General features: G+C 43.8%; 1 protein-coding gene across 3 annotated transcripts in view; it reads left to right on the top strand.

The window, feature by feature from the left end:
• COL15A1 (collagen type XV alpha 1 chain) overlaps nucleotides 1–14,413 on the top strand; it is a 131,089-nt gene that overhangs the window by 57,451 nt on the left and 59,225 nt on the right. For all 3 annotated transcript variants that reach the window (XR_014001256.1, XM_081166095.1, XM_081166096.1), the window contains exons 7-14: nucleotides 263–381; nucleotides 902–1,039; nucleotides 4,758–4,784; nucleotides 6,845–6,907; nucleotides 7,930–8,007; nucleotides 9,383–9,445; nucleotides 10,364–10,498; nucleotides 13,379–13,441. Coding sequence is in view for 2 of the 3 variants with exons in the window: in XM_081166095.1 (XP_081022221.1) it covers nucleotides 263–381; nucleotides 902–1,039; nucleotides 4,758–4,784; nucleotides 6,845–6,907; nucleotides 7,930–8,007; nucleotides 9,383–9,445; nucleotides 10,364–10,498; nucleotides 13,379–13,441 (686 nt within the window). In the remaining variant the exon portion in view is untranslated. The remainder of the gene's footprint in view (nucleotides 1–262; nucleotides 382–901; nucleotides 1,040–4,757; nucleotides 4,785–6,844; nucleotides 6,908–7,929; nucleotides 8,008–9,382; nucleotides 9,446–10,363; nucleotides 10,499–13,378; nucleotides 13,442–14,413) is intronic.

Consider the following 14,413-nt stretch of genomic DNA (forward strand, 5'->3'; position numbering starts at 1 on the left):
TAATTGTAGCTTAGAGTGTTATGATGATTTTAGTTAAACACTACCTTTAAAAAACAACAACCCACAGTTGTTTTCAGCTTAGAATTTGTCTTTTGCTTTATTTTTTGGTATTGTCATTTACTGTCATTTTTTTCAGTGCTCCCCCCCCCCCCGATGAACCAAATCAACACCATTATGTCATTCCTGACAGATGATGTTTTATTATGCAGTCTCTTGCATATTTTTATGACGTATGCAATTTCTGCCTCCCACCCCCCTTTAGGTTTAACCACTACAGAAATTAGAAAAGAGGAAAGTGAACTTACCACTATGGCTCAGGAAATATTAAAAACAGCACCTCAGCCTCGTGATCCTTTTCTACAAGTTACAGGCAGAGAAAAGGCAAGTATGGTTTCCTGCAGGAGTAAGGCTGCAATCCGTCATCCACTTACTTGGGAATCAGACCTGCTGGACTCAGTGGGGCTTACCTCTGAGTAAACATGTTTTGGATTGTGGTCTAAAGTTGTCCTTGGAGGGGCTGGTGTGGGGAATCGGCTGCCCTTCCCACAGAATGCAGCGTATGCCAGGGATGTTTCACACTAACAACTTTCTTCCACACAATTGTGCATGAATATAGGTAACACCAAATCAGAGGTAGCTTGTCCTGTTTCACTGCTTGTGGCAAATAGGGAAGTCCTGCCCTGCCCCTGCTGCAACCCCCACCCCACCCTCGCCAAGGCATCCCTTACCTAGGTTGCACAGTCTCTTTGATTTCAGTTATGCCTTAAAGTACAAAAATAAAGTTCACTGTCCAGTTCTGGCCATGTTTATTCAGAAGCAAACCCGTTTGTTCCAAATGGGGATGAGTTCCAAATACATAAGTTTAGGTTCATAGCCATTACTGTATATTTTCTACCTGAAGGGCCAAAAAGGTGAAAAAGGTGAAAGGGGAGAGGAAGGACCACCAGGACCACCAGGAAAAGCAGGCCTGGATGAAGCAGAACCTGGGACTGTTGGACAACCTGGGCTTCCTGGAAAGCCTGGGCTGGATGGTAAACCTGTAAGTATTGCACTCTCACTGAACACTAGATCTGTGCAATGTGTTTTCTGGTTTTGTGAGGCAGCATAATTGGATACAACCATAAAATGCTAACAAAAATACTCACCTTGATGTGCATTTGCACTGTTTCAAGGTTATTCAACACTCTTTTCTCTTCCCCTGGGTGAGCCAGTGTGGTGTAGTGGTTAAGAGCGATAGACTCGTAATCTGGTGAACTGGGTTCGCGTCTCCGCTCCTCCACATGCAGCTGCTGGGTGACCTTGGGCCAGTCACACTTCTCTGAAGTATCTCAGCCCCACTCACCTCACAGAGTGTTTGTTGTGGGGGAGGAAGGGAAAGGAGAATGTTAGCTGCTTTGAGACTCCTTCGGGTAGTGATAAAGTGGGATATCAAATCCAAACTCTTCTACTTCTTTTTAGCACATTTTTCTTTTCTTTTATACTTGGTCCTAATTTGCTTTGGTCTCATTTGTCCACACAATGTTGTTAAATTCCGTTGGCTGTGGCAACCCATGTCATTAAATAATAAACACATTAAAATATTTTTTGTCTTTGTGCATCTGTGATGTCATCACATCAGGCAGAACATTGTGATGTTGTGAAGAACACTATGCAGATTGCCACAACATGTGAAATTAAAGGGCAGTGAGGGCATTGAGGGGCTGAGGGTAGTGAGGACAGGTAAGGACAGGTAAGGAGTGAAATGCTTCTAAGAGGAAGAAGAACAGTACAGTGGAACTTTGGTCATTGATGCTTCAGAAGTTGAATGTTTCGGCTTTCGAATGCTGACAACCCAGAAGTCAAATAGCTTCTGAGGTGCGTTTCTCCATTTTTCAATGGATTTTGCCAACCGGCAATTGCGCCTTAGTTGTCGAGCGTTTAGGAAGTCAAACAGTCTTCTGGAACAGATTATGTTCCACAACCAAGGTTCTACTGTATTAAATGAATGTGGATGTGAAAAAATTGCAGAAATGGGAAGTCTTTTGGACACTAATTAAAATGGACACAATGTGAGATAAATGATTTTAACTGAACCCTACCAAGCAGTGAGGCGTTTTAATCATCCTGCATTAGTGATAGCTAAACTCTTGATTCTAACTCCATTATTAATATTGTTATTATTATTTTATATCCTACCCTTCATCCCAAAGGAGCCAAGGGTGAATGGGAAAGGTTGGTACTGAGGAGCAAATTGAGTACAGTAATTTGAAGGAAGCAGTAGAGTTCTTTTCGTGACACAATGGTTAGGGAGCTGGTACTGACCTCTAGGGCTCATAGTTCGAAACCTGTCGTACCTGAAGGTTCAGTCTGAAATGTTTTTGTTTGGCATTATGCATTTTCATTTAATTGACAGCTCGGTTAAACAAACATGGAACCAGTTTCTCATGGTCGTGCCTCAGGAGAAATAAAGAAACCATACTGTGATCCCCTGGTGAACAGACCCCAGAGGTCTTCTAGATGATGACCAGCCAGCCTCCCTGCACTTACCTGAAGCCCAGGATTTTAAGGGCAGGCCCCAGGCCTGTAAACTGGCTGTAAACTAGGCCGCTCCCGGCTAGCTGCCATCAGCACCATTTGTCCCAGGTGCTGACTCTTCTTGGCACTGCTGCCTCAGTCTCCTTCCACTGCTGCTGGCTTCCTTTAAGTGTTGTCGTCTGCCCTCTCTTGTCTAATCTCATTCAGCCCGCGTATGATATAAATCAGTTTTCACTTTCTGAGACTATTATATTTAGAAGTGAGCTAAAAATGTTTCCTAAAATTCAGTGGCACTTCTCAAGCTGCAAATATCCCTGATGATGGCAGGTCCCAGCCCAAGCCTTCCAGGTCCACTACAAAGCAGGATACACGTGATTTAAAGTCCAGCATGAACCATCAGGAGGGAAAGCCAAACCCTCCCCTTAAGGCCCCTTCTTTTAAAGCTCCCATGCATGCAGATTTTCCCAGACATTACCGGGATTTCCAAAGCAGAATTGACATTTGATGGGAATTTCCAAAAGGCGGCACTTTGTCTTGGACCTTAGACAAGTCAATCAAAAAATCATGGGGTTTTTGGCATCAACAACTTTCAGTTTTTACTTTTTGAAATATGGCAGCCCTACCTTCTTTAAAACATCTTCCTCCCGCCAGATGGGACAAAAACAGCTGAAATAATAGGTGCTTAAGAGTGGCAGTCAAAAAGCCGAACTGGCAATCAAAGTGGTGTTGCTTAAATTGGATACGTTTTTGAGGTTTGCAGTTAGACAAGTAAGGCCATGTCCAAAGGTACGCACACAAGGGGTTGTTCTATGCAGCCGTTTCCTCTGCTGAAGCCCTTCAACCAGCAACAACATAACACAGATTGCCTTCTTGCACACATCTGACTTCTCTTGAGCACGTTTAGCAAATATACAATCAAAGCAGCACTTTAGACCCATTCCTGGTATGTGTAAGCAGGAAGGAAAAGTAGCTACAAAACATACCCTGAACTGTGCCAACAGCAGCCAAAGCCACTGCTGGGAGCAGCTTCCTAATTTGTTCTGAGGAAGTCCGAGTGGCCAGAGTCATGTTTTGACACTGGCTGCTGCCAGTGGAGCGAGTGAAGGCCACCTTTGATATTGGCTCCTGCTTCAGAATTCTTGGGGGCTGGAGCAGCTCCACCTTCTGCCCACATGTCAACGCAGTCCGAGCAAACCTGATGCATTTTCTCAGGCGGCTTGAGGCAAACACATCTCAGCCTGTTTGTTACTAGGCCTGCTGCCAGACCCCATTTATTTCTTCAGCCGCAACACTAAGCACACCACTCTAAATGTGTGGCAAATCTGTCAGTGGATTATCTCGTTTGTCCAGGACCGGCTCACCCACAGGGCATGGGGAGGCGACTGCCTCAGGGGCAGGATCCAGAGGGACAGCAGATCTTGATGTACACCAGGGGTCAGCAAACTTTTTCAGCAGGGGGCCGGTCCACTGTCCCTCAGACCTTGTGGGGGGGCCGGACTATATTTTGAAAAAAATATATGAATGACTTCCTATGCCCCACAAATAACCCAGAGATGCATTTTAAATAAAAGGACACATTCTACTCATGAAAAAACATGCTGATTCCTGGACCATCCATGGGCGGGATTGAGAAGGTGATTGGGCCACATCTGCTCCCTGGGCCTTAGTTTGCCTACCCATGATGTAGATCTTTGATGCTCCCTTGTTCCTTCACTCACCTCTTCTTCCCTGGTGAGGATGGAAGCACCATTTTGTGGTTCGGTTCAGGTGCCAAAATATCTTGAATTTGCCTACTGACAGAACACAGAATTAGCTATTGGGATTTGTAATATGGAATTAGTTAATAAGCTTCCGTCTGCATTTGACTAAAATCAGATACAGTTGCTATGTCTTGCTTTGTTGAGTTGCTTGAGTAAAGGACTGGGCATGCTCCAGACTTAGAGGTAACACATGACAATTCATCACATATTGCTGGGCTGCAAGCTGGAGACAAATTCTGTCAAAGCAGTAGTCCATTTTAAGGGAGAACCAGCAATTGGTGGTAGTTATGTAGGTTTTATAGGTACCCAAAGTGGAGATTGGTGCAGAGAGAGTAGGCAGGAGACAAAGATAAAAAATTATTTTATCAGCGCAACAAGGAAGAGGTTATCCTTAATACAACATAAAATGCTAGCCAGTATTGATCAGTTGATTTTAATCTCTTCACACAGGTTTTGTAAAGTTTGTTTCTGTTTCTGTTTCAGGGCATTTCTGGCAAAGATGGGTTACCGGTAAGTAACCTAGATATACGTATGGATGACACTAGCCAAGTGCCCAGCATTTGTGTATATAAAACGTAGTGTTTCAGTTTAGTCCAGCATTTGGTTTCCAAGTCCTTCTGTCCAGATGCCCCCAGGAATCCAGTGAGCAGGACAAAGAAAACAAACCTCCCCCCTGTTCACTCCCCAGGAACAGAAAAATTCCAGAGAGAGGCTTTCACTGAGTAGGGGGTTGCTATTGTTCATGTATAGCAGGCATCAATAAGACATATCCTCCATGAAATTTAACAAATACCCTTTTAGAGCCACAACACATTGTGACAGCAAATTATTTGAGTGGAAGCTAGGTATTTTCTCTCTCTTTCTTGCCAACAAAGCATTCTGCTTTGCCCCATATGAGCAAAATGTCAAGCATTCTGTTAGTTACTTATTTCAACAATGTATACCACTTAACACTGCAGCTTCCAAGCAGTGTAAACATGAAATCACTTAAAGCTATAAGATCAGGAAATGCTCCTGGTGGAGATGTGGGCCATGCATCTGAGTCAAGGGGGGGGGGGGACAAAGACCTTAGTGAGCAGGCAGAAATAAATGCACGAGGCGGCCCTGGATCCAAGCCGTTAAGGGCCTTGTAAATTTGAACGTGGAGGTGTTTAGCTTTATCTGGATCATGCCCTTCCTTCTATAAATAGCAATTGTGGATATAACTGCTCTGGAAATCCTTGCTTTTATTCTGATACTGTATTTTTCTTAATATTACAAACTTCACTGAAAATTTTTAAAACAATACTGTAAATCAAGATTTCCGATTTCCTATATAGATTATGCAAATGACATATGCTATTGGTATGGTGTCGAATGGGCAAGAGTGTATATGTTGTATCTTGTTTTTTAAACAGCAGTCTGTACCTTGGAAATCCAAATTTTGTCCTCTATAGATTATGCAAACTAAGCAAATGTGCTCATGCTTCCAGTTTTGTATAACTTACTTTGTGTCTGCTACTCATGGGCTATACAGACCACTGAAGTCCTATCCCTTACTCACTGGAAAGCCTATCTTTCCCTTGTGCAGCAGGGAGAGGGCCCACCAGCCTCTGGGGCTATGCTGCCGCCATGTTCAACTCCACCTTCTGACGCCTCGCAACGCTACGCACATGATGTCAGGAGTAAGGACGTCATGTTGGGCCCCCTCAGTCTTTTTCGGAAGCTGGTCCCACTTCGTAGTGGGAGAGAACTTTGTTCTTGCACTTATTCCTTCTGCTGGCATAATTGCCACTTGACCCATCCTCTCCCAGAAGTGAGTTGGCTGCAAGAGGAGGAGGCAACTGTAATTTTGGAAGTTACACTACAGCTGCCTTGTAGAGAGATTTCCTCCTCCTCAAAGAAATGAAGATAGTTATGAAAATCAAATAAATTAATAATATATGGAGGTTCTGAATACAGGCCAATCAGCACAACCATTTTTACATACTGAAGTACAAGATAAAGCAGTATTACTATTAATTGATGTGGGTATATCAAACAACAGATGTTTTGAATCCTTCCACATGTTTTGGCAACTTTTCAAGCCTCCATTCAACCCATTTTTGCAAGATGTTTTTAGGAAATTTTCTGGGCATATGTTTACAAGACCACTTCAACGTGCTCAATTCTGCATAAAAAAAATATCATTGACCTGCAGGTTGTTGCCATGATTCAAAAAGTCCATTTCTGTACTCAGCACATTGCCTTGTATTCACCAGCATATTATTCCCAGGCATATGGGTTCCAGGAAATGTCCTCATTAGACAGAACCTCCTTCAGCTGTTCTGAACTGGGATCAGTGCTATTCATGATGGTGGTCCATGAACTGGAGCCAGTCAGCGAGCTATTGGCTGCTGGTCCATATGACTCCACCACAGCCCAGGTTAGGTGGGATGCTTCAGGAACCAAATATGATTCCATTCCCTGGCACACTGGCTGGTGCAGCAGGGGGAAGGGGATTGCTGGCGCACCAGACTTACTTTAATTACAGCCTTTTAGTACAGAATAATGCTAATGGAAAGGGGATGTTAATATACCTTCTCTTTTAGGGTAAACCAGGACTTCAGGGCTCTCCAGGGCTAAAGGGGGAACCCGGCCTTAAAGGAGAAAAGGTAAGCACTGCTTTGATTTTTTTTAAAAAAACAGTGGTGTTTCATTGCCATGAGAATCATGGCTCATGTGAACTGATGCATCCTGTGAACTAAGGTGGCTTCACCTATGACAGAAGCTTTTGGCAGAAGGCACTCCCATGTTTCTTCCATGTAGGGAAAGATGGTCCCACACATGACTGCACATCTCCTAGGAAGCCACATGACATGCCGATGTTGAGAGTGCATTTTAAAAGGCTTGTAGCAGCGTTACAGAAGCAAATTCAGTATTTAGCAATGGGCTTAAATGTCTACATGGTCTTTAACACCAGCAAGACACATAACCAGAGTTGAGTACCCAGGCAGTCAGCTGAACTCCAAGTACCTTGTCTACATTCTGAGACCACAACTTCTGAAATGGGTGGTCCCATTTTATTGGGCTACCCCCTATTCTGCATACCTTCATGGAAGCTAAGGCAACTGTGGCGTGGGGTCCAGCCAATATTAGTCAGAATAAAACTTAACTTCCTGACAGTAAGAGCTCTTGGACAGTGGAATGAACTCCCTAAGCAGAGGTTGGATAGTCATCTCTCAGGAATTCTTTAGTTGGGATTCCTGAATTGCAGGGGGTTGGACTAGATGACCCTGAAGAGTTCCTTCAACTCTACTACAATTCTATGAAAACATATCACATACTTTTCATAGTGGGCCTTCAAGAGTTTACTTTATTTGTGTAGTTAAAATATTTATATACCACGATTCACCAAAGTTCCATAACTGTTGAATTAAAATAACAATAAATGTACCATAAAAATGCAGTTCAGACTAGACAAAAACATCTAGTAGGTCTGCTAAGTCTCATCTATGTTGGTGCTGCACACAGCATCCCCAGGTGTACAAAGCTGAGAGGGGTCAGCTCCCCTCAGCTCACCCACCCAGTTCTCAGCAAGGCTCATGAGGCGGGTGTGCATTAAACAGACCATCTCCTAACTTAACGTGTGAGTTCTAAACCCCTCACAACTTCACCATATTTATTCTTGTTCTAGGGAGATGCTGGCATAGGACTCCCAGGCCCCCCTGGGCTTCCAGGGCCTCCTGGGCCACCTGCTTCATCCAGGGGATTTGTGAGTTTGAGCACTTGTTATGTGGAACAGCTCCTCTGTTTGTTTGTCTCTCCAGCCTTATGTTGCATTGAGCTTCTGGTGGTGAAACGTCACACGAAACAGCCCACGTCTCAGAGAGGAGACAAGTTGAGAGGCGTCTGGAGGGAATAGGCATGGCCAAGCTGAGCAGGCAGAGAAACCTGGCTCAAAGTAAACGTGGTGGTGGAAGTTTGGCTTGGTTATTCATTTGCCTGCCTCATTCTCATGTAAAGCAGAGCGCAAGAGCATGCCTAAGTCTGACATCAAATGCCGGACGCACACAAACGCCACCCCACACCTTATCTCCCTACCCTCAGTTCAGGCACTCTTGTCCCCAGCCAGCCAGGGAGGCAGAAAAGTGCCCAAAGTGAGAGAGCACTGGAGGTGGTGGATTTTCATGTCAATATAAGACATGCAGCACTTGGAATTGTATGTGAGCGGGGCAGATTCATGAATGGTTCTTCCCCCTCGGCACACACACAGAGACACACCCCAGTCACCATGGCCCTCCATTCTTCCTCTTTGGCACACCTGTTTTTCTCTGGGAAGAAAAGTGCCTGAAGGTGAAGCAAGGCAGGGAATGGCAGGGACAGCAGACAGGAACATCATTAGTCCACAGATGAAGGAGCAAATGTAGTCTGGTGTCAGCTTAGCCTTCACACTCCATGCGCCTCCTACAAGGGAGGTCCTTCTCTGTGGTTCGCCCCCCAAGACAGACATGGAAGGTGGCCGTGAGAGGACAGGCCTTTTCAGTGGCTGCCCCTTGGCTGTGAAATGCTCTCTCCAGGGAAGTTTGCCAAGCGCCTGCATTGTCAGCACAAATATATTTTTGTTTCCCCAGGCGGTTGGCACTTCAAGCGAGTTGATTTTTGGTCTGTTCTTTGTGTTTATCTAATTTGGTTTTGGTTTTCCTTTTTAATAAGATTTTATTAAGGCAATGACAGAGCTGCAAGTTGTCACAGTGAGGCAGAGAGCAAAGTGCTCAGGTGTGGCTTACAGGGCTCCCGGTATTAAGTTTTTGGCCCTTTATGAAGTTGAATGCCAGTGTCGTCTCTCTACAGGGTAATATTAGAGTTATCATCAATGAATTTCACCCAAAATTCCTGCTTCGGCATAATCATCTGATGACTATTGAGAAAAGCCAAAGGAATTCCAGTGAGTCTGGGAAAAATTATCTGGCATGGAGTAAGAGTTAGGCTGCCTCCTAGTTTCAACTGAAATATAATTTGAGGCAAATTAGAACATCCCCGCTCAGGGAAAATGTCTGAGGAATTTTAAGGAATGTTGAAGAGAATTACTGGGATGTGGAGGTCACATCCCACTAACAATATTCTAAAATTAATGTTGTTTGTTTCAGAGAAGAGTGGAAATGGAGGCCTCTGGCTCGGGTGACTCTGACAGAGACATGGAATTTCCAAGGGTACGTAGCTTCTGATGGCTACTGCTAACTCGTAAAGGCTTTCCAAATCACAAAGTACCTTTAAAGAGATAAGACACTAACATCACATTAAGAGAAAAACCTGTACGGTAGTGCTCTGTTGGGTCAAGATAGCCATATTGATTTGTATGCTGTCAGTGGGGTTTTGTTGTTGGGCTGTTTGTGTAATAAAGGGGAGCCACACCGGAGTGAAGGCGTCCTCCTTCAAAAACCTTTTCCTGACAGCGGAGGGACACGGCAAGGAGATGGTATCCGCAATATACAAAACACTGCTCCAGAATCCCATAAATCCCCTCACCTCAGTCAAAAAACAATGAAAGCACGACATAGGCTATGAAATAAACGCTACCCAGTGGACTAAACTGTGGTCTAAACTAAGGTTACCAGATTTTTTTCATGAATCCGGGGACACTTTTCAACTTCCCACTAAATAGATGGATTTTGTCAGGGGACTGATTTGTAAATCCGGGGACTGTCCCTGGGAAACGGGGACGTCTGGTAACCTTAGTCTAAACCTCCCTTTAAATGACACCTGAAATGACAGAGGAGCCTGAGAACTAATTGGTTCACTGTCACAACGAGATCAGTTTGCTCTGACAAAGTCCTGTGGACTCTTAACCTGAAAATTATTCTCTGGGGATTCTGGCTTTTTCTGAAAGTTTAACCAAATTCAATGGCCTGGATTAAGAACATCCAACGCATTCTCATTACTTATAGCACTTTAATAAGGCATTTCACATCCATTGTCATTGTAGGAACTCTCTGAAGTAAACAAGTATTATTGTTCTTGTGCTGTGCTGTGTGAAGCTGAGAGACATCAGCTTCTCAGGGTGTCCCAGCGAGTCCACTGCTGAGGGAACAGGAGCAAAATCTTAATCTGAATATATCTGATTTATCTAGGGTTCCCCCGGACCGCCAGGTCCTCCAGGTCTACCGGGGGCTCCAGGACTGCCAGCACCAGATTCAAATGCAGGAATTCCTGGGTTGCCAGGAGAAAACGGGAAAGGTGGAGCCGCTGGGCATCCAGGTCCACGTGTGAGTATTTGCTGTGCCAGAATTTTAGCTGCATATATTAGCAACGCTGCCCAAGATCAAATATTGATTAGCAGCATGGCAGCACTTAATCCACCTTTCTCTACTTGCCATGCAAAGGATGGCACAGGTGTGACCATGGCAGGGCTGTCTTTCACCAGGTAAAGAGTAGGGCTGGGTGACATTTCAGTTTTAAATTAACCCAGCCTCTCTCTGCTGGCAGGTGGCCGCTCCTCTTCTTAACTTTAAAGTAGCTCCCCCCCCCTTTGTCTCAAGGAAACTGCAGAGAAACATGCCCCATAGTTGCTTCAAATGAAAATAAAATAAAAGACTGCGCTGCCCCCTTCCCTCTTTTCCCCATCTGCATGTGCTTCTTACTTGGTGTGTTTGTGAGTGTGCAGTTGTCTCTGTGCTCCTCATTTTCTCCTCCAGACCCTCTGCCTCACCTAGAACTCTTCTCAATTCTCCCCTTTCCTTCTCACACATTTGTTATTATTAATAACAAATTAATATATTAACATTAATATATTCTCCTTATATCTGTAATGTTATAGTGGAAGCATGCTATCACTGAAAACATTTTCATATACCGTAATTAAATGCATCAAGTTTTCCTTGCAAAAATATTTATTTTCTTTAATCATTTTTTACTCTGTAAAATTTTATCCATTATTACTGGTTTGGCCTGCTTTATAAAAGAAATGCAAATTCCCCTGGCACTAAAATACAACTGGCACTAAAAATCTAAATTTTGTCAGACGCATAAGTAGTAGCAGTTGCCAGGGCATTGCCACATTCACCTCTACATAGTTTCAGCCTTTTGTCAAACATCGTGATATATTGAAGTATTGCAATATTTAGCTGGTGATATATTGAAAAGCAGGTATCACCCAGCCCTAGTCAAGAGCTTCTCCATAGTCATGCCTGCAGATGCCTTTAAGGAAAGATGAGATGGCCAGGGAAGCTGGAAGTGAGTTGAAACATCATGCCAGCTTGGCCTGGTTGGGTTGTCTCACTGCAGATGGCCATGGCTCCTTGCCCAGCCAGAGTTGGGCATCTCGGGATCAGGCCTGGTGGAGTCTCTCCATCAGGGGCTAGAGCCCCTGTTCTGACAGGGCTTTGGGGGAAATCCTACAGCTGCTTCTAAAAGCCTTGCTACTTCCTCCACCAGGGCTGTTCCCCAAAAGCTTTGAACCAAAGAAGGCCCATAGGATGTCACACAAGAGGGCAGGAGGGAAGAAGTCTGTGTGCCAGTGCTCACCACAATGCTTGATTCATGCCTTTGGGCTTTTCCACATGCCCTTTGCTGCGGCTGCTTTTTATGACGGCTGTCCATTCCCAATTTTTAAATCAGCACACCATATTAGCCTTCAAAACTTTCTTTTCTGCAAACAATTTGTCTGTAAAATCAGAATTTATCACAGACGCAATCTGTGATTACTGGAGCATAGTTGGGTAATTTGAGTGAGATGATTTATTTATTGCCTTATTGAAAAGAAGGCTTTTCAGAAGCTCCCTCTCTTCTAAACTGTGTATTTGGATTTAATTCCAGTTATCTCAATGGTATTTAATAAAGTGCACTAAAGGGCCACAGGTTAAAGTATGTATAAGGTGGGGCTTCATCACACAGGACTGCCAAGTAGCATTTGCTTTGACCCCAAACCTGTCTTCTTAAGCACTTAAGTACCGAATTAGATGTTGAGGCATGGAATTGGGAAAGAATTCTAAGAACAGATTTGCCAACGTAGCCCCTGTGGTGATCTCAGCCTTGTTGACTGGACAACTTTTTAATAGGAAGCGTGTCTGAAAATGCATGGGTAAAAACTGCCTTTAGCAACTGGAAATTTTCATCTTACTAAGAACTTGAAAGTCACAGGTGTTTTGTCTGATTGCAAAAGTTTGTGGGTGGAATTTGACTAGCAGGATGTGTGCTTAACACCTACAACTTCAGCCGTTTAATAATCAGTTACCTCCCATATATTGTCACAAGTACACAGTAGTGTTTGAAGTATGGCACAAGATGTTTTGTTTTTAACCACCTACTTACACTGCCAACATGCTCAAAGGAGCAGGAAGAAAGTAGCATCAGCTCTCTTCCCTCATACAAACACAACACATCTTATGACTGCTGTTTCTGAAAATTTCCATGAAATGAGACTGTCTGCTCTGCGCATTTTGTTTCCCCATTTCCAGAACATAAGTTGTTCAACAGGGTTATCACCTGCAGTGATAAGAATCTCTTCAAGGAACTTAAGGCTGACCAATATCACACAGAAGAGGCAGCCTTTGTATGAAGTACAGGTGTCCAGCCAGATGCTTTCAAGTGAATCTAAGATCTGAGCTATGCATTATGGGAGCAACCTATATCTTGAACCGTGTGTTGCACCAAACAGCTTAAAAGCAAAACATAAAATGTCAATTTTATGTGGAGAAATTGCAGGTGGGAGAAGAGTGGTGGATACCTTCCCTTCCCCATGACTGAATTTCACTTATCCAGGCTTCAGCATAAGCTGACTTAGTGGGGAGTACAACCGAAAGTGAGGAGATGTAAGGGGGGAGTTGTGGGTGAGAGACACAGTCGCCCCCTCTTCTGCCAGTTCGTTGCTGAAACACCTTCCTACTGTTGCTTTTACAGCTGGTTGTTGTGACCTCTATTCTAAGACATGGGTCTGCCGCTGTAATTAGTTCTATCCTGAATGCATTCATCAAGAAGTTGTTAATCATCTAGACATTCCAGACTCCTGTTAACTAATGAAGAGATTATAAAGATCATACTGAACATAAGAGGGGTAGTCTTTTTTTTTTTTAAGCATTATACTGTAAGTTAAAAAGCAGCCTTATAATTTGTGTCATTACAAATATCTCACATCTGTGATTTTTCAGGGTCCCCCTGGTCATCCCGGTCAAGATGGATTGGCTGGTTCTGCAGGAGCAAAGGGAGAAAAAGTGAGTTGCAACCTCAAGAGTTTGTTTTAGAGATGCTTACAAACACTCTGGGGAAGCAGCAGGTTTGGGAGGGATGTCCTGGGTCAGTGGTTCCCAGTTGGTGGTCCGTGGATCCTGGGGGGACTGCACAACCCACTCAGGGGGTCCGTGGCACCTTTCACAAAACAAAAACTAGCATAGAAATATGAACATTTTAAAAAGTAGGGGGTCCATGGCTTGGCTTTTGAAAAAATAGGGGGTCCACTGTGCTCAGCTAATGGGGAACCACAGACCTAGGCTACCCTCCATTTGGGGTGAATGCTCAGTATTTAATAATTTGCTTTGCAGACACAGATACTTGATAATATGCCTGCTGTCAGTAGCACCATTCCAGTGTGAATCAATAATAATAATAATAATAATAATAATAATAATAATAATAATAATAATAGGTTTTGATTGCTCAAAGTTCTGACTGTTGAAAATTCTTCTCACATTATATTTTGTTGTCATCCTTACAATTACCATATATAAATTACTTTGATTCTATGAGCAACTTGCTTCAACCCCCCTCGTGACTTCATGGCGCAGGACAAGGGTGATCGTCAAATGAGCGACTTTCTGATTCACAGCTCTGTCCCATAGGAGGCAGATGCACACCATATAATTAAAGTGCATTCAACATACATTTAAAGCATATGATGTCCCCCAATGAATCCTGGGAACAGTAGTCCCCCCCCCCAGATCTACAATTCCCAGTACCCTTAGCAAACTACAGTTTTCAAGATTCTTTGGGGGTATAAAACAATGCAGTTACATACTATACTATACTATACTATACTATACTATACTATACTATACTATACTGAAGTGTTTATCTCTTTGGTCGTCCTTGAATCTTCTGCCACACTTGCCACCCCTTTCTGCCACACCGGTGTGGCGCATCACACCCTTTGAGAGCCACAGATCTAAGTACGTGGTCCCCATGCAAGG

Source organism: Podarcis bocagei (genome assembly GCF_964188305.1).
Source record: "Podarcis bocagei genome assembly, chromosome: 13".
In the NCBI taxonomy this organism is placed as follows: Eukaryota; Metazoa; Chordata; class Lepidosauria; order Squamata; family Lacertidae; genus Podarcis; species Podarcis bocagei.